The following is a 21,339-nucleotide window of genomic DNA, read 5'->3' as shown; positions in this document are numbered from 1 at the left end:
GAATATTGAGCTAAGCCAGCCAATTCTGTAGAGGTTATGGATTGGAGCCGGAGGTGACTGGTTTTGGGGTATTTCATTCCAGACCTCCACAAGGACTCACATGACTCATTATGTTTCCACCCCCCCACACACACACAAAGACATTCAGATGAAGTGATCACAGACAGAGCATACAGGAGAAAAAGGCATGAATGATCTTTGATTGTGTTTTAATGTCCAAATTCAAATGCCTTAAAATTGTTTTCCTATTCTAACCTCAGGAAACCATACAAGGCATGGGACCAAACTGGAATGGAGATAACAGGATCTCCTTAGGCCAATAGTGGATTTTCCTCCATCTGCCATTTAGTAATTTAATTAAAGTAATGGAAGCCATATCTTTTCAGCACTCTTGTGTTTTCAGTTACAAAAAGTCTTCAGGCTTTTAGAAAAGCTGGTGGTGATCTATATTCTCCATTTCTCAAAGAATTACCACAAGTTTGCAATTATGATGTTCTAAACTGTTTTGAGAAATAGTCATTGAATTATCAACAATAATTTATAGCACACGTGTATATAGAAACAGTAAGGAAAGTTTCAAATAATTTCATTAAAAATTATTATAACTGCTGGTAATAAATTTTCCAAATTTAGGAAAAGACCTGTGGTTGTCTGTTCACACCAACGGAATCCATTCAAGAGTTTTGTTTTTTTTTTTTTTTTTTTTTTTTTTTGGTTTTTCGAGACAGGGTTTCTCTGTGTAGCTTTGCGCCTTTCCTGGAACTCACTTGGTAGCCCAGGCTGGCCTCGAACTCACAGAGATCTGCCTGGCTCTGCCTCCCGAGTGCTGGGATTAAAGGCGTGCGCCACCACCTCCCGGCTTATTCAAGAGTTTTGTAAAAACAAAGCCCCTTAACTGCTTTCTGACGAGCCCTTTTAAGAAAGAAAGTGAATGAGATTGAAGTTGGCCATTGCAAATTCTTGTATTTTTTAACTTTATGGATGTGGAAGACAAAGACATGAAGAACCATGGACTTAGTTCCCTGGTTCAGCTTTTTAGAAAAGAAATGAATGTCAGAGTTGGCAAATGACCTTCTCAAAGTCATACTTTATTCCTGTGCAATTTAACTACTTAAAAAAAAAGTGATTCTCCTACTTTGGAACTTTGCTTTTTCCAAATTGATGAATTTGGCCTACCTTCAAGGGTCCAATATCCTTTTTCAGATATAGTCAAAATATATCAGTAAGTAAACAAAAATAAGGAAATACACCTTAACTTTCACATTACTTCAAAGTTAAAGAAGCATGAAAATCTTAGCCTTGAGGCTCATTGGCTCTCTCTAATGTCTCCAGAAGCTAAAGTCTTATCAAATTTTCTGTAGAGATCAGAGGAACATTTAACACTCAAATTTTCCCTTCTCTTGAAAAGTCAGTTTCTAACTGAACACGTTTTACTCAAATCAAGCGGTTTCTCTTCCAATGAAATACAATTATTCCAGAGAACACATCCAAGTCCCCCCCCCCCAATTAACCTGTCAGAATTGGAAAATGCAGACTGTAGTGATGAAAGGCTTTATTCTGCCAGGAGCCCATGTGCTTCCGTTTTCTAGTTAGAAAGGTATTTAGGTAAAGCTCATATGTGACTTTGTGGAGCTTCTTAGTATTTAGTGATTTGGGCTTAAGAAAGCTCTTCATTTATTTTTTTCAAATGGTGTAATTTGAGGAACTAATTGTGCTTTTCTCAAAGGCTCTGGCTCTAATTAGACTGCAAATTGGTTTTTAAATCTTATTTTAGTTTTGAATTGGCACATACTATTTGTGTATATTTACAAGGCACAATATATTTAGACTCATGTATATGAATCTGAGATTAAGTAAAGCCCAACTATAGGTAATTAGTAGACACATCACCTTGATATCATTGATGGGAAATCTGTACATAATTCTCATTGACCCCAATGTTGTATTCTTTCTGCTATATGTGAGCTGAAGAATGAGAATGTGGGGCTGTAGCTGTATCTCATGGGCAGGGGGCTTTCCTGGCATGCACAAGAAGGCCCTAGAAATCTCCAGTATTTCAAGAGATCACATCAAATCAAATGTACTTCTAAAAAAAGGAGAATGATAATGTAGCTTGGTTCTGATTTGAGAGGTGATTTCTTGTTTAATTCTAGTTTCTTATGTGCTTTAGTACAATAAGGGTAAATACTTCATGGGGGGCTGGAGAGATGGCTCAGTGGTCAGGAGCCTGTACAGTCTGGTTCTAGCACAGATATCTGGCAGCTCACAAACTCTTATAACTTCAGCCCCAGAGGAGTCCAAGATCCCTAGCCCAAGCAGGAACCTATACTTCCATGCACATACCTCTCCACACAAACAAAAATTAAATAAATCTCTTTTTAAAAAGAGTGATTTGTGCCTTGGTTTCAGTTCTGCTGAGCTAGAGCTGTGTCTGATGGATTTGGGACTTAGTAACTTTCTGCCAGCACCTTTACCTGGCTAATTGGAATGTGGGTTTGTCACCCCCAAAGAGGACAATGTTTAACAAGGACCAGAAATAAAGAGGTATGGATCTGAGTGCTTTCAATGTGGCCCAATTGTGGAGCTCTTGCACTTTTCTCTAAGTCTTGCTAGCTTAGGAAAGAGGTGTGGCAATTTCATTTTGTAGCCAAGGCAAGTTCTATGAGTTGATAATAAACAGGATAAGAATTAAACTAAGACCATTGTGTTTTCTTTCCTTTTAATGATAAATTTTCCTGGTTAGTTCTTGATATCTATGAAAAACAACGTTTTCCCAAGCGAACATTTCCTGCCCCACCTCCTGGATAGAATTCAAAAAGGGAATGACTACACTAATGAACTTTCAATGGTATAAACAGTATGACTCCCTTCATCAAGTGAGGTACATTTAATCTTAATCTTTTTTTCAGGTCAGTAAGTCAAGCCCTCACATACCGATGTCTCAAAATGTAGCATATCTATTTATCTACACTTTTTGGCACTGAGAACCATGGCAACTTATTCTGTCCAAAAGGGGCTTGTGGGTCAAAATTCTGCCATCTTTGTGCTGGGGACACACATTGATCCCACCTTTTTTTCCCATCAGGTTTTTTCGGTTTGGGCACATGACTTAAAGAGATATGCTTAGGATGTACTCTCATTTCTGAATACATGCCCATTCATTGTTCTCAGTAGATCAAATCCTGTCACAGAGTAACTGAGTCCTAGGGGAGTTTCAGCTTTAGCAATATCCTAGGTCACAATTAATTATTTTCCATGCCTCACAAGTCTTTGAGTTGATTCCACATGAAACTGTAGAATAAACAACTGGCTATGGGATTGGTGATTGTGCCTCTGTTTGAAAGGCACTAATTATACAGCCAGAGCAACTTAATGAAGAATAATTTAGTGATGTAAATGCAGAAAATGGTTGTAAGGAAAGAACAAAGTCATCTGTGAGTAAGTGATACTGACTATGTACTCGATATTAAAGAATTCTGAGAGATAATATACAAATTGAAAGTGCAAAGGATAAACCAATCTGAGGAAGGAATATGGCAAATCACCAAAGACTAGAAGAGAGCTTTGCTCTGTTTGGGAAGATTTATGATTTAAAAAAAATAATCAAGCACTGTGAAAACTGCTCTTGATAGATTTTACAAAGGAACAGAACATTTCAAGTTTCACTATTTCTTTCAAAATTGCAGTGTACTAAAGATACATCTGCTGTGATGTTTTTGTATTCTTCTACACGTTTATTGTGGAAAATATGAGAGCTTTTAATGTCTTGGTGATGATTTCTTAGAAGTAACAGAATAATAGTGATTTTTCCACTAATTATTAAGCTTGGTGTGTCTTGTTTCAGATGTAATGGTTATTTATAATCTGACACTACCATGCCAAGGCAGAAAACACTCTTGCATGTTTTCTAAAACAAGCTTTGGAGGATCTTACGCTACGTAAATCAAGCCAGCCTCAGAAGGACAACTACTTCATAATTTCACATACATGTCACATGGAAAATAGTCCAGCTTAGAGAATCAGAGACTGCAGCAGTGGGTGTGAGGCTGGAGAATGAGGCAGATGAATATAAAGTTTTAGTTATGCTACACAAAGAAGTCCTGAAAGCTCTGTGTGGTGCAGTGTTTGTAGTTACTATGATGGTATATCCTACTTCAACATTTGTGAAAAGACTAGATTTCTTTACCGCAGAAGAAAGCCTAAAAGGACACAGGGAGCCTTCAGTCGGGAAAGGGTATCTGCTAATGGTTGTTGCTAGTACCATCTTTGAGTGATGACAGTCAGGACAACATTATCAGCTGATGCTGTGGAAAATCTAGCTTGGGTCATAAAGAGAGTCTTGTGTCCCTCACACTTCATGAGAAGAATTAATAGTTTCTACTGTATATAAACTTACAAATTAAAGGGTTTGATCAAAAGATAGTCAAACATGATGTTTGTCTGCCAACTTGTTTGTATGTTTGTACTCAAATCTTCTGTCAGTGGAGAAATATCAATATCAGCATCTTCCAATGAGTCTCAACAGCAGGACACTGACCCTAAGCCTTATCATGGGATTTGAAATATAAGAACAAATATGAGGATGATCTGGAGACCCTATCCCTCCTCCAACCTGTCTTTTTAAAAAGAGGGTAATAAGATCTAGAAGTTAGAAGTTTTGCATACTAAAAGGCATTGGTCTTCCTTCCTGTTTCCTTTCATAGAAATCGGGAGGAAAATTTAATGTCTTTGAAAAAGCATTTGTCATTTCCAATTGTGTTTCATGAAACTCAACCAGGGACACATGCTTGAAACCCCAGCTTTTGTGTATTCCAAAAGTAACTAGAAGATGGAGCTTGACCATCAAGCCTAAAGTAAGGCCTTAAAATGAGCCCATGAGTTTGTTTTCTTCTTGTTGGAAGATGTGACTCCAACAGCTATAATGGCATTTCCCATATTCCCTGAAACACAGGGGGTAGAGTTTTCCAACTGAATATTTTCTCCTTTAAAAATAATGTTGGAGGAAGTCTCAGGCCATATAATGGTAATGTATTATCATAACACATGAAGTCAAAAGAGTTTATCATCTATAATCAAACATTGCTTAGATTATATTCCAGAAGAAAATGTATTTTCAAAACTGCCCTAAATGTGAAGTGGTGAAGATTAAGCTGCCACCCCTCTATTCATATATTTTATAGAGCTCCATGAGAAAGCCATACTTCTCAACAGCATCAGCGCTTATATATGCCATGTGTTTGCTAATATTATCATTAATTAATATTATCAGAACCAAATGCATGACCAAATTCATTATGTGAACTCTAATTTTCTATATAAATATTATGACTTAAAGTTATCCAGTGGATGATTAACTAGCATGGAGACTAAAGTTGTGAGCATTGCACACAATTTTATATACTTTTAACTAGGACTCCAGTAGAAGGGAGGAAGTAGCAGTCTGTTCTAGAAACTTCTTAGTTAACAAAATGTTTTGCATAATTAAAAATTATTTTTAAGTATTTTTTATTCTTGTTCTTTATATTTACTTTTAATTTTTTATTATGCTTTGTTATAGATAATCTGTTATTATGCTAACTCATATTATAAATAAGTATATGTTATAGATTTATATTCAAAAATTTTATGAATATCTTTAAATTTTATATGCATATGTGTGTGCCTCATTGTATGTATGTGTACCACATACATGCAAAAGCCTGCAGAAGAGGACATCAGATTCCCTGGAACTGGAGTTACAGCATTGTGAGTGACCATATGTGTGCTCGAAACAAAACCAGAGTCCTCTACAAGAACACTATTAACCACTCGGCCATCTCTCCAGCCCCATGTTGAAAGTTAGCTAGAAATTCGAAGACCACTGTTTGAAAGAAATTCCCATTTGTGTATTTTGTAAAGTTGAAGAGTCTTACATCTATGAAATAGTAGTGCAGACCAAATTTTTTTCCACACAAAAACTGAAAAGGTCAGTTTCTTTCTATGTGTAGTGAAATATATCATTAGTATCTTATATTAATACAGCCAACTAACAAGCCAACCCACCCACAAACTCTCAATCCTGGTGAAATTACTCTTCTTTATCAACTCAGAATTCTGAAACATATAGCTCCTATCATGTGTTCTGAAAAAAAAATGTACTCACTTATTGAACTATAGATGAACAAGTGAACTCTGCTAGAAAGTCATTTAGTGAAATTTGTCCAGGTTATCAGACATCATAAAGTGGAATCAACAATTTGAGTGATTTGTGATTTTCATACCCATGATCATGTTACTACTGCAAAAAGGTATACATAAATCACAACAGAATATAAACCTAAATTCTTTCCTTATTATAGAATCAAAGCATGATCATTTTGTGATAGTATGTTCCTAGTAAATCAATTTCCCTCAGTTTATCATCCTTTCTAATTACTCCTCACCTCCTGGTGTGATAGACATCAGTTATTATTAAATACAGGTAACACTAAGAATAGTTAAACAAAACCCTGCCATTTATTTTATACAGTGATTACCTCAAATAACAGGAATCAACACAATGCAACAGAATGCTAAACTAGGTCTATTTCTGTCTTAGTTTGTACCCAGGCCAAGCCAAGTAATGACTTTACTCTCACTGGATCAAAGTGAGCAGGCAGAGCCCCCAAAACAGACTTGCAAAGAAATAGACAAGAATCCACTTTATAACATACGTCATTGATAACATAATATAAAATAGGTTATAGAAACCAAGCCAGGGGGTGGAGATTAACAGAGGATTTTTTAAAAAGTATTAGTCCAGCCATCTTGACAGACATCAATCACAAAAGCCAAGATAAGGAAACAACCTAAGTGTTCATTAATAGACAGATGGATTAAGATGTGTGGCATATATACATACACTGAAATATCATTTGTCCTGTAAATATCCAAGAAACTCTGGCATTTAGGACACCCCAGGCCAACTGAGAATACTATATATAAGTGAAATAAACCATAAACAGGAAAGACATACCTCAGGATCTTACTTGTAATTAAAGTGTAAAAAAGTATGTGGGCATAGATGAATTTCTAAATGGTCTTATTAAATAAAAAACATGGAGCCAAATATAGGGGTGAAAGCCTTAGAGAGGTCAGGGAAATAGGGAAAACCACCAGCTAACCTCACCTCACCAACTCTGCAGCTTCCAAATGCGAGTTACTTCTGTATGCCTTGCTCTACCATCTGATTTGCTCTCTCCATTCAGCTATAACACTTCCTCTTCCTACACAGCTCTGTCACTTTCTGTCTGTCTGTACAGACCTCCGGACTTCCATGGTTAACTAGTGTTGTAATTAAGGCATGTGCCACCATGCCTGGCTCTGTTTCCAGTATGGCCTTGAACGCACAGAGATCCAAACAGATCCCTGCCTCCCAAATAATAGGATTAAAGGCATGCGCTACCATTTCCTGACTTCTTTGTCTACTTATAATGGCTGGCCTTTTCCCTCTGATCTCCAGGCAAGCTTTATTTATTAAAGCACAAATAAAATATCACCACATTTCAGCACAAATAAAATATCACCACATTTGAGAGGCAGAGGCAGGAGGATCTCTGTGAGTTTGAGGCCAGCCTGGTCACAGAGCTAGTTAATTTTAGGACAACCAAGGCCACACAGAGAAACCCTGTCCTGGAAAACAAAACAAAAAGTTTGGGAGTAGAACAGTGGTTCTTAAGAGGTGAAGGTGAGAATAGTAGATGAAGAAATGAGAGATGTTAATGAAAGGGTACAAAATTAGTTAGGCAGGAAGAATAAGTCCTGGAAAACACACACACACACAGAGAAAGAGAGAGAGAGAGAGAGAGAGAGAGAGAGAGAGAGAGAGAGAGAGAGAGAGAGAGAGAGAGATTAAAGTAAGAGGTACTGACTAGTTCACTGCCTTGATGGCAGATTAAAAGAGGAGAATAGAACGTAGTAGAAGACCTTAGTCTCATCAAGTCAAGCAATATGGAGCACTTCCCATGAGAGAGAGGATGGAATAAGAAAAAGAACTGGTAGCATGGCATTGTTTCTGAACATGACAAAAGATGTCATGGAGAGGTGTAAAGATCTCATTGGGGTGGTGGTGGCTGAGGAAATATTTTTATTCACATCAAAAACTGTTCTGGGAGAGTCTCTCTAGGGGACTTTCATAAACACAACATAAACAGTTGCCCTCAAACACCTACGCCAACACTAGAAAACTAGAACCTAGGTAGATTTGCTCTCCTGTTGACCTCACCTTTAGAGACTGAAGGCAAAGAGAAAGCAGCCTAGTTCTGGCTTGTCTTCCTCCAATAAAGGAGACCAATCTTAATCAGACATGAGCTGAAGACAAAGGGTGTCAACTTGCAATGAATTTCCCAAGCTAAAAAGTGCTTACCATTGTTATATTATTATTGTTTATTATTTTACTATCATTATTTTTCTGGTGAAAAAAAAATGACCAGAGAACTTTAAAAATTCTTTCTGCAGTGCTAAAAAAGCTACAGGGCTGGCCATGTTTTCTCCTAGTGACAAAAGGAATACAATTCTTCACAAAGAGATCTGAAAGGAGTAAACAACACAGTTTTCTGTTGTGCATTATAAATCTTGCTTGCACAGATTTCAATAGGAGTAGGTAAGTTTTGCCTAGTGCATATTATGTTGAGCACTGGTTTACATGACTTAAATAGTTTCACTTGCACAATGACACTAGAGAACTATTACACTCATTTTGTTGTTGAGAAACATCTACAGAAAGAAGTTGGGTAACTTGCCTGAAGTTGTATAATTTAATAAGTGGCAAAGCTGCCCATCCAGCTAATTCAAGTGTGTCAATTTCTTTCCACAAATTCTTTTCTCTAAAACATAACAATCACTGGATATATAAAATTGAAACCACAGCCATATCAATTTTATTAACACTTTGCAGAGAGACATGCTCTACCATGTGATTTACTATGTTTGATTTCAAGAACCGGCCAATGGACCACCCCACAGCATCGTTTTCTTGAATACATATTTTCCTCTTCTGTTTTTTTTTCTTCTTCTTCTTTTGTAGGTGTGGGAAGCCGCTACAGAGCCAAGTACAGCTGAAAGGCCGTGACCTCCTCACCCTGAAGGACTTCACTGGAGAGGAGATTCAATACATGCTATGGCTATCTGCAGATCTGAAATTCCGGATAAAGAACAAAGGGGAGGTATGCGGCATTTCTTCTTTCTTCTCTTCTATTACAAACCAATAACCCTTTTGGAAGCAGCTTTTCTAAGCCAGAGGGAAACAAAGTACATTAACATTCCTGAATGTTAGCTAAGCAATGAAACCTCACAGGCAAGATAATTGATTAGCACCGAGTGTACAGGCATGTAAATAAGCATGAAAAGCGGTTAGTCTATGACAAGCCCATGCACCTTTTTCCCCAGCTGAATGCCGAAATTCATTAGTAACTGGATCTGAAGCTGAGATATGATTGTCTAGAAAGATTTTGTTCTTATATATCCCTTTTTCTCTCTGTATTGTATCAGTTAAAACTTAAAGATGGTATGTTGGTTTTTAACAATACATTTCTGTTCTGGATATATATCAGATATGTCATCATTATAATAATATTCACAGTGATATGATTATGTTTTTAAAAGCATTCCAATTATAAAGGAACAAGTGAATGCTAGCCAAATAGGGGAAGAAATTGAATGTGGTGCTTAACTATGGACATTGTTCTGCATTTTGAGCAATTTGTGATTCAAAAAGCTTAATGCAGTGAAAGCAGATTTGTATTATGAATTTATTCAGAAGCTCTTTGTTTGTTTGTTTGTTTGTTTGTTTCTAAGACTGGGTCTCACCCTTTAGCTCTGGCTGACCTGGAACTCACTGTGTAAACTAGACTGGCCTCATACTCACAGAGATCCACCTGCCTCTGCCTCCCCAGTGCTAGGATGTGTCACTTTGCCTGGCTCAAAAGCATTTTTAAATAATATTTGGTTTCAGGCTGAGGAAGTTTGATATGATTCTGGCTTTCTTATCTATTTCACTAGCTCTCCAAGTTCTGAAGAGGTCAGGCTATGCTCCAACTTCTACATGCTGATGTTCTTGAAATAGGGGAAAGGCCTCCTTAGGTTGCAGACCTTTGCCTTTTCACGCTTTGCTGACTGAAGACAAAAAGACCAGAACACATCCTAACAGGAAGTCTGATAACACAAGAGGAAGGAGGAAGAGCTCCACCTACTACTCAAACTCCCAGAGTGTTTTCAAATGACTTCCAGGAACAAAGCCGTTATGTACTCTCATGAGGGAGGCTGACGAATATGAAGCTGAAAAACTGAGGTTCATCAGTGTCCTAAGAAGGACTCTTAGTGTCCCATGTTGTGACAGAGTAGGATCTTACTAGCTGAGAAAGTCCCTCTGAATCAACCACCTTCAGCACCACTGAAAACTGAATGGGACTGCAATAGTGTTCAGTAAGATGATGATGGCTTCAGTGTGAAATATTATGCTTTGGATAAGCTTCCAGAATGAACCCAGTAATCAATATATGCCAGGCATAGCGGCAGTCATCTGTAACCCTAGGCCTTGAATGATGGAAAAAGGAGGCTCAGTAGTTCAAAGCCTGCCTCTGCTACACAGCAAGTTCAAGGCTACCCTGGGCTACACAAGAAACCTGTATCCAAAAATAGTCTCAATTCCTAATTGCATGCTAATAATCTGTGTATATTAAATGTGAAACACCTTTAAATTCAGTTTTTATATAACATAGTGACCATTTATTCAGAAGTAGTAATTAATTGATTTGTATTTTTATTAGCATTTTTTAAGACCATCCTTGATATTGGATATTGCATTTTAATTGTAACTTTTGTCCTTGGTTTTTCAGTATTTGCCTTTGTTGCAAGGGAAATCCTTAGGAATGATTTTTGAGAAAAGAAGTACTCGAACAAGACTGTCCACAGAAACAGGTGAGTCCTCTGACCAGCTCACATTTGTGTTGAAGAGCGAGCCGGAGGATGGGCACTTGGCAGGCTTCAGTCCCTGGGGAATTTTGTGTGTCTCCTTAGCAACCATGTCTCCATGGAGCAAGCGTTTCACTGGGGGCAGCAGTGCAAGGGTGTCCTTCAATTCTTGCAAAAGCTATAGGCAAAAAGATCAGCTTCATCTGTAGGAATCCTGTAGAAAAAGTTCACTAGAAACTTCAAATATGGCTTCACGTTTATGGCAACATGTAAGCAGGCACAAACCCCAAGACCCTAAACTCATGTGAGAAATGTGTCTATTTTTACTCGTGAACATTTTCTTCTGTGCCATTTCTATTAGATGGTGCGAATTTAACCTCTTCTGCATTAGGCAATGCTTATTTGTCTCAGGGTTTATGTTGTGACTATCGGGTCTCCTTTTCCTGTCTCGAGTTACACCTAAGCCATGGTAGATGTTTGGATGTCTGGATAGCTAGGGATCAGCGAGTGTGCTTGGTCATCAGGGTACCACCATCTAATGTTTACACTGGACCTCCTGGGACTTTTGTACCTCTACTGGCTCTGCAGTTTGCTGCAGGGTTTGTCTCACTCTGGTTACAAGACCTTGGTTTAGCTCCTGACAGTGCTCCCCACTTCACTGGAACCGAGATACCCGAAGGCCATCTTTATCCAATTGTTTCCTTCTCAAGGGAACTCTAGAACCTTTACTGCCTCTCAGCACTCTGTCTTAAAGGCAGAAAGCAGATGCTCTCAGCCAGCACAGATGAGGGTTTTATGTTCCCCATTCCTTGGAAAGCATGTACAGTGACAAAGGTCTGCCTCTTCCTATTACTGCTTCCTCTTCTCTTGGGCTCTCCTTCTTTCCCTTTCAGGTTCCTGTACTAGAGGTTTTGTGGGGAAAAGACTAGCTAGAAGCAAACCCACTCCGACTTCCAAATCTAATACTCCTGTCTTTGCCTAGACTCCGGGCAGTCAAAACTAGTTGTTTTCATTTTCTCTAAAGCTATTAACTCCACAATGAGTTTCAAAAGTTTATCTTGAAACATACAAGCCACAAATTACCTCTTTTCTTTTTCTCTGCATTTTTTCTCCATCAGACCGCCATTCATTCAATAATGTGACCCAAAAGAACAATCAGAGTTGAGAAGGAAGTACCACAGGAACACTGACTGATTCTTCAGTCCTCAAATGCCTCACCCTACCTTACAAGCATCAGCAAGCACTTTCTCAGGCTTTGATGTGAACTACTACTCTATTTACATGTGATTTGGCCTCATAGTGATTAATAATGAAGTTCACCAAAAATATAGACCCCGCAAAGAATTCCACAAGGATGAAGTGACCTCCAAGTTCACTCAGTAAAAATAGCACTAAGATTCAGTTCTCCAGACCACTTTTCTTATTAAAATACTTCCCTTGCCCCTTGAGAGAGGGAAATGGGAAGAGGGGAATATGTAAGATGTCACCTAATCTTAGAAGTCCTAGGAAGGAAGCAGATGGCTCCATTTTTCTCTTTAAACCTGGCTCCTGTACGACATTTCTTTGGCATCTGATCGACAGTAGGGAGAAATGAATAAACCTGCCAGTCATTCTCAAACTGTTTCCTTCCAACACTGATCTTCTAGGAATCTGGCAGAATTTTACTTTATCTTTTTAAAAATTTTACCATTAGTACTTTAAGAGAGAGAGTCTTTTTCCAAGCCACCAAAGGAGTCAGTATATAAAAACTTTTCAATTTTTCAAGTGAATATGTTTTGGTTGTTCTACAATTTTCTCTGTTTAAGTATTATACTTGATATTGAAATATCCCTGAATAGCTTCCTCCATAATGATGCATTAAAGCTATCATTAAAGGCAATAGTGGGCCTAGAACACAGTTTTGGATAATGACTCCGTGACAAATGCTCCATATTAATTATATGGCTCACCTCACTTCATCCTCATGACAATGCTATGAAAGATGGAGAAGAGCAGGTTGAACTAGGTTCAGGAAATGGTTCAAGTCCATATAGCTAACATATGGCAGACATGTGATTGGATGCAATTATTAAGTTTATTTAAAAAAAATATCTAGTTTAATTGAAGCACGAGATGGTCACATTTTATTCTAATGAAATTGTTCCTACGAATTGCACTAAGCATTTTGTTAGGTGACAATTGTCTCTAAAGAAGTGCTCTAAAACCTGTACAAAATTGCAAACTCTATCAACAAATGCATGGGGACAGGAATATTTGGCCTTTAAAATTTATGGTTCACAGAGTATTTGTCATTATCCTCAGTAAATCCCTGTGGGTCTAATTGGACATGGCATGCTGCCAACCAAACTCAGTAACAGACAAATCAGAATGAGAAGCTGCCTTAAATGCTTGCAGAAATGACAAAGCCATGGCAAAGCAGTTCTGCCGTGTAAATGTACATCCTTGGGGGATAGACTCCAGGTTCTTGTTTGAGCGCTTTGTCACAGCACTGCATCCCATCTCTGTATGTGCATAGTAACTGTTTCCCCTTGGTATACTTTTTCAACAGATACAACACAGGTCCTTGGTATTTATAATGAAAATCGATTGTATCTCATTGTCCATTGCTGCCACAGAATTATACCATCCCCTAGGTTGAGGCGATTCTTATAGTATAGTCCATAAGGAATCCATCTTAAGCCTGAGATTCAGGGATCCAGCAACATTTCTACTCATTTCAGGAAATAGAAAATGATTATCCACCCATATTAATTGTTTATGAAACATATATATTAAAGTCTAACACACTTACAGGAAAGTGTACAGATCACAGATTACGATATATATGATAATTCAATGGATTCTTAAAGTAAATACTTAATTGTAGCAAATACCCAAGAAAGAAGAATGTTAGTAGGACTCAGAAGCCCTTTACATCAACCTTGTTTTTCCTTCAAGGTGCTACTCATCTATCCAAGGGTAACCATTATCTAGGTTTTTACTACCACAGATTAGCTGTGCCTGTTTTCAACCTTTATATTAAAGGAACCATTCAGCATGTGCTCTTTTGTGTCTGGCTTCGTTGCTCTGCATTATATTTGCAAGACAATGTCGATCTCTCTGTGTGTAGTTTTAGACCATTCATTCTGCATCCCTCAGTGTATGGCTCCTTGGCAAACCAGGCAATTCTCCTGTGTATCTACTGGCAATTGTATTCTTTTATTGCAAATTAATTGAGCTGATAGACAGATACATTTTTTTTTAAAAAAAAATCTTAGTAAATGCAGTAGCTGAGAGAAAAACACACAGGGAATTCCAAGTGATGGCTCTTCCGATTATTTAACATGAGCATGTCACTTCAAGGTGAAATTGAAGTTGGTACTGTAGCAGCTGTTTCAAATTCATCATCTTTACAAAGATACAAATACAAAAATTGGGATTCTAGTCTGAAGCTATGACAGCAGGGCACAGAGAGGTTAATGACTACCAGAAAGAGGCATCAGACCCCTCCTATTTCTACTGAATGGATTCTACTTATACCCTTTGTTCCAAAGCTCACAGGGATATGTAAAGAAAACAAAGATAAGCATAAGATTTACTTTATTTTCTCAAACAGAAATTGAGAAATTAACAGGAGAAAACCCATTGAACGAAAATACCTCGTATGACAGCAGGAACAAATATAAGACGTTAAAGGATTTGTCTGAATGAAGGATGGAGGAAGAGACCCATCCTTCTGTCCTCTCCTCTGCCATGGCCGCTATTAGCGCCTTTCAAATCCTCTAACACCCCTTGAATACCACATGATCACCCAGCCCTGATAAATTAGCGAATAGTTGATGAGGCTTTGGATCGGGGTCTGAGTTCCTTTTTGACCAGTGAAAAAGAGAAACCCCCTCTCGGAAGAAGCATCCGACCCTGCTAGTTTTGTGTCAAGCTTGACACAAGCTAGAGTCATTTGGGAAAGGGGATTCTCAACTGAGAAAACATCCCCATAAGATTTGTCTGTAAGCAAGTCTGTAGGGCATTTTCTTAATTGATGACTGATGTGGAAGAGTATAGTACCCTGGGCTGCCAGTCCTGGGTGCTATAAGAAAGCCGGCTGAGCAAGCCAGTAAACAGCATTCCTCCATGGCCTGTGGAACAGCTCCTGCCTTCAGTAAGCAGTGTCCCCTCATCCTTTCTGCATCAGCTCCTGCCTTCAGGTCCTTGCCCTGTTTGAGTTTCGGCCCTGAATTCCCTCAGTGATGGAGTGTGACCTGAGAGTTCTAAACTGAAATAAACCCTTTCTCCCAAGTTGTTTATCGTTATTGTTTTATCACAATAAACAATAGAAACCCTAACTAAGACAGACCCCACACATTTGCTCTTTCTCATGAGCTGCTGGAATCCTTGATTCCTGCTTTAAAGCACTTCTTTTTTTTTTTGGTTTTTTCAAGACAGGGTTTCTCTGTGTAGCTTTGCGCCTTTCCTGGAGCTCACTTGGTAGCCCAGGCTGGCCTCGAACTCACAGAGATCCGCCTGGCTCTGCCTCCCGAGTGCTGGGATTAAAGGCGTGCGCCACCACGCCCGGCTATTTTAAAGCACTTCTAAGTGACCTTTCTTCTGACTTCTACCAGCCACATTCATGCTGAATGGGAATCTACCTTGTAGCACAAGGATGAAAGTGTAAGGACATTAGATTAGTCCCAACTTGCTGCAGAGAATGACTTCTACCTGATGCTATATAACTTGGATCAGACATGACAAGCAATCTTAAACTTTCTTTTTGCATAGATGTGTGTATTTCATATGTATTCAGGTATCTCTATGTGAATGGGTGCATGTGTGTGTATATGTAATTGTATAGGGCACAGGACAACCTTGGGTGGCATTCCTCACCTACTGTCCACCTTCTGTTTGTTTTTATGAATTTAAGCATCTCATTGGACTGGACCTCACCAAAAAGACTAGGCTGATTGATCAGCGAGCCCTGAGGATCTGCCTGTCTCTACTTGCCCAGCACTGGGATTATAAACATGTACTACCATGTCCAGTTTTTTATTTTTACATACTTCTTGGAATCAAATTGAGGTCTTCATATACCAGATGAGCTATCCTTTAAGAGTCATTGAATTTTCTTTGCCCTCTTTCTTTAGAGTCACAACCCTCCGTAGTGCTTATCATTTTGCCTGGCATATGGTAGAGGTGCACAAAAAAATATTTTCTTGATGAATATGCAGTATTCAAATTTGTTTGGGCAACTTTGCATGTTTACATACAAATGTAGTGTTCAGGAATGATTATCGTTTACAATCGTCACTGACCTTCAGTAGTTGACTTCACAGATAAGAAGTTTCTGTTCTTTCCATCAACACTATGGAGATGTTTGATGGAGATGAAATGAGTGAAGGCTTATCAGTTTGGGAAATGGGTCCTCTCTCCAGAGTCAATGCCCATCCTGCCTTCATTCATACATTCCACAAGCATTCCTGATACACTTACTATTTGGCAGTCTTTATATTAAATGTTTGTGACTCATTCAACAATAAACAAAGTGTAGGGAACCCCCTTGTCTCATGGAACTTGCTTTCTAGTCGGTACAGAGACAACAAACAATAGACATAATAAGTAAGCGAATTATAGAGTATGTTGATTGAAAATGCACACTTTCAGCACAGAGCATGGCTCTAATGACAAAGCAGAAAGGTTTGCACCATTATTGGAATTTGTGCTTTTCCCTGAATAAAATAGAAGATCACCTGAGAGTTTGGAGGAAAGCTGGACACAATCTAAGTTGCATTTTATCAGGTTACACTAACTACTCTGCTAAAAATAGACTGTGGGTGTTAGGGGTATAGAAACAAGACAAAAACAAAGAAATATATCACTGTGGTGGGAGCTGGAGAGAGAGGGGAAGGCTAGACCCAGTGTGGTAGTAATGAGCAAGCGAGGAGGGACAGATTATCAATATGTTTTGAAAGGAGATCCAATGAGATTAAATTTACTGGGCATATGATAGATGTCAAAGATGACTTCTAGATTTCTGCCTGAGCAATTATGAAAGTTGCATGTGGAACAGGTTTAAAGAAAATGATCAGATGTTCATTGTTGCTTGTATTGAGTTTGAGATGTCTGTTAGACATACAAGGAAAGATGTTGAAAAAGCACTTGAATATGAGTCTGGAATTTAAGAGTAAGACCTGGAAGTAGATGTTTAAGGTTCATCAGCATAGAAATAGTATTTGAAGCCAGAGAAGTTAGATTGAGAGAAGAGGACCAAGAACTGACCCTGGAATGCTCCAATGTTTAGAATTCAAGGAAAATATTAGAAACCAGAAATCAAGACCAAGAAGGAATAATTGCCAAGCTGGGTATAAAAGCAAGAAGGTGTGGTATCTTGGAGTTTGTATAAAGGACAATTATTAAAGAGAGGCTGGTGTTCCACTTTGTTAAAGAGATTGAGAAGAAAGGGGGGCAAAAAGATGGAAGAACATGTGGGTCATGTTGATGTTGATGGGAGGAGTTTCGCTGCAGTAGTGGCTAGCAAAGCTTTCCAGAGCTAGGTTTGATGGAAATGAGAAGGGGAGGGGGAGGGAGAGAGAGAAGGAGAAAGAGAGAGAGAGATTAGAGGGGACAAAGAATTAAAGTGATACCTAAAAATGAACATAGTGCTAAGAAAAATGTTTTTGTTATTGAGCGTAGTTCTTGATAGCGATGACATAAGAGATGAAGAACTGATTACGTTCATGAACAGTCGAAAGGGGTTGACTTCTAGTGTAGAAATGGGAGCATGGGACAAAGATGACACATGAATTGTTAAGCTTTTGAGTAAAGATCTAAAGAATATGGGTGAACTGGGGATATGCAGACAGTAGGAAGAGACATGGAAACATGACAGATGAGAACTTCATCTACGTTTAATGGGAAATAAAGCAGAATACATGGATACAGATGTAGGTAAGTGGAGTGTGGCTAAGGAACCCAGAAGTTCTCTGATAGCTGTAATATCCTCATTGAGGTAAGAAATTGGCCCAGCTGTTTAGTGCTACTGCTACCTTCAATATATATATATATATATATATATATATATATATATATATATATATATATATATCAACCATACCACCACTTTCTTACTACTTCAGCTGATGTCATTTGGTCCAGTTCTGAACTTTCATCCAAAATTAACAAATGTCTCTCCTTATTGGTCTCCTTGATTCTGCCCTATTATTTATATATTTTATTAAAACTGAGGACTAATTGTCTTACTCATCTGCTCCAATCTTCAATAGATTTACATTTTTCTCAGACAAAAATCAGTTCTTGCCTTTTGTTCCTATCTTCCACTTGCAGCCTCCCTTCTTGCTGTCTCCTGAATCCACCAGTTGTGACCTTTACACAAGACAAACAACTAGTTTGTCTTCCCCCATCTTATGCTTCTCATGGTCTACACTCACATGTTCCTCAACCTTCACTCAAATATCTCTGGGGACCATGACACTTAAAAATGGCAATTTCTACCTTATATTTCCTGTTGTTCTTTCTTACTCAAATTATATATTACTTATAAGCATCTAATATCTAATACATAAGAGGTTACTCACTTATAATCGGTATTTCACCACTAGAATATAAGTTACAAGAAAACAAAGAGTTATGTTTTATAAAATTCCTACAATAATATCTACTAGACCGCTTCTCTGAGGAAAATCAATGGAGAAAGGTGTGTAAAGTACCAGAAAGTGCTCTTGATTTGTATTGTAAGATTCAGCACACACTAGCATCTAGGAAAATGACAGACATAGTAACAGAAATAATTATTATTGTAGCTTTTGATATTTATTTTTTATAATAGAAGATTTCAAGTAAATACAAAAGTAGAAAGATTAGCATAAAGGACACACAATACCCCTTATATCAATCTAACAATTGTTAGCATGTTGTCTGCATTAGTTCTTCTCATTGCTAAAGTATTTTTAATGCAAATTAGAACTATGATTTATCCCCCAAGCCTTCCTTTACATTATTTAAAATATACAGAATATTGCCAGGCAGTGGTGGCGCACGCCTTTAATCCCAGCTTGGGAGGCAAAGGCAGGTGGATCTCTGTGAGTTCGAGGCCAGCCTGGGCTACAGAGTGAGTTCCAGGACAGGCTCCAAAAGCTACATAGAGAAACCCTGTCTCGAACTGCATTGTCATTAACAAAATGATTCCTTAATAACATTTAATAACAGTCTATCTTGGTTTGGGTTTCTATTGATGTATAAATACTATGTACAAAAACATCTTGGGAAAGAAATGGCTTATTTCATATTAATTAGAACTCTCAGATCACAGTCCATCATGAAGGGAAGTCAGGACAACCAGAAACCTGGAGGCAGGAACTGAAGCAGAGGCCATAGAGAAATGTTGCTTACTGGCTTGCTCCTAAGGGTTGCTTAGCCTGCTTTCTTATAGAAACCCGGACCTCTTGCTCAGAAATGGCACTGCCTACAATGGGCTGGGCCCTCCCCCATCAATCCCTAATTAAGAAAATGCCCTTCAGACCTGCCTACAACCCAATCTTATGGAGGAATTTTCTCAACTGAAATTCCTTCTTCCCAGATGACCCTGACTTGTATCAAGTTGATAAAAAAAATCTAGCCAAGACATAGTCCATATTGAAATTTTATTATTCAAATTATGCTAATAAATCAGTAGAGAGTTTAAGGAAAGTTTGAATCAAACCCCCATTTGTAGGTCCAAAATTCCTCACCCAATTCACTGGATGATTAATGATTTTCTCCTTACAAAGTAAATCCCCTAAACAGATGAGATTAACAAATTATGACAGTTATATGTTTTCCAGGACATAAATTTGACACATTACAATATAAAGGGCAAGGTATATTTGCAAAGTACAAGTATTTATCTTGAAATTATGCTTGTTTACCTTTCATTATATCCTGGAGCAATTCTGCCCGTGGACTCTGTCTCAAGTGGCATAATAAAGTTCCAGTCAGCTGTCACCACCTCCTACAAATTTGCCTCTGAGCCTGTGTCAAAAGACTCTACTTGGTGTCCTCATAGAGTTTAACTGTGGCTTGGGCAGACTCCCCCCTACCCCCCATATCTAATCCCTTTTAACCTCTCAATAGAATGTGTTGTGAGAGCATCTGTAATACTCAAAGTGCACATTTGGTGGAAAGCAGTAAGGGCAATGTCCCAGTTGGTACTTAGCTTTGTCTTCAGTAGAAGATGATGGCCAGTAACCCTTTATCTGTTAGTGACTTTCAACTACCATCTCAGTAATTGCTTTATTTTTTTAACTGAAAGTATATTTTTTGTATAGGAAATGGCCAATATTAAATATTGTTAATTAAAAATTGTGTTGAGAAATGCACATGTCTGTGTAATCTATAAACTCTATGAAGATGTAAAATATTTCAGTTAACCCAGAAAATACTGCAGTGCCCCTTTCCAGTCAATCACACCCTCCCAGCTACAGCACCAGCTATCTTAATTACTTCTCCTCCAGATACTCACTCCTAGACATTTCCCTACACTAAATATTTACCCTTTCATTTAGCATAACCTTTCCGAAGGGTCATTCCTTTTTCATTACTGATTAATACACCATTGTAACCCAGGATATCCCGTATAACTCCAGTTTATTTCTCTGTCCTCCAAGAAGGATATCTCTATAATTTGAAGAATTAAAAAGTAAGCATAGTTCCCCAAAGGAAACAATGTCCAATTATTGCCATCTCCTGAAAAGGGGTAGGGGATAAGCATGCATTTGAAAGGAAGTTAAGTGGTTTTGCGTATTCATATTTATGTATATTTTTCATATTCATCTCTCAATTTATCATTTTGCTCTGCTTGGAAATTCCCTACAGAATGATTGAAGAGCTTTCTATGGAGATGGCACTAGTGCCGGTGCCTCGTGATTTTGTTTTGCACTTTAGTTCTGTTTTCAAACAAACAAACAAACAAACAAACAAGCAAACACCTTTCTTTTTCTTTTGTTGCAGGCTTTGCTCTTCTGGGAGGACACCCTTGTTTTCTTACCACACAAGACATTCATTTGGGGGTGAATGAAAGTCTCACGGACACAGCTCGGTTTGTAAACAGTTTTTTTCTTTCAAACTCGGATGGATTCATTTCAAAAAGAAGATGATGCTCCTCCTTAAATAATGGTTTCTCCTCTCATTGTCCTTTGTCCTCTCCCGTTTACTGGACTCTTTGCCTAATGCTTGAAATGCCTCTTTCGTCCTGTAGCCCCTTTCTACGAGAGTCTTAGTTTGCTTCCATTGCTATGGAAAAAGCAATTTGGGAAGGAAAGGGTTTATTTCATCTTAAGTCCATCATGAAGGAAACCAGGGCAAGAACTCAAGACAGAAACCTGGCAGTGGGAACTGAAGCAGAGGCTGTGGAGGAGCACTGCATGCTTGCTCACGCCTCCTGAC

At 38.2% G+C, this 21,339-nt stretch overlaps 1 protein-coding gene across 1 annotated transcript in view; it reads left to right on the top strand.

Moving 5' to 3' along the window:
• Otc (ornithine transcarbamylase) overlaps nucleotides 1-21,339 on the top strand; it is a 74,873-nt gene that overhangs the window by 3,766 nt on the left and 49,768 nt on the right. The window contains exons 2-4 of the mRNA XM_006976903.4: nucleotides 9,044-9,182; nucleotides 10,854-10,935; nucleotides 20,905-20,992. Of these exons, the coding sequence (XP_006976965.1) occupies nucleotides 9,044-9,182; nucleotides 10,854-10,935; nucleotides 20,905-20,992 (309 nt within the window). The remainder of the gene's footprint in view (nucleotides 1-9,043; nucleotides 9,183-10,853; nucleotides 10,936-20,904; nucleotides 20,993-21,339) is intronic.

Source organism: Peromyscus maniculatus, chromosome X (assembly GCF_049852395.1).
Source record: "Peromyscus maniculatus bairdii isolate BWxNUB_F1_BW_parent chromosome X, HU_Pman_BW_mat_3.1, whole genome shotgun sequence".
Classification (NCBI taxonomy): Eukaryota; Metazoa; Chordata; class Mammalia; order Rodentia; family Cricetidae; genus Peromyscus; species Peromyscus maniculatus.
Note: the sequence above shows the minus strand (reverse complement) of the source record. Positions and strands in the feature narration are given on the sequence as shown.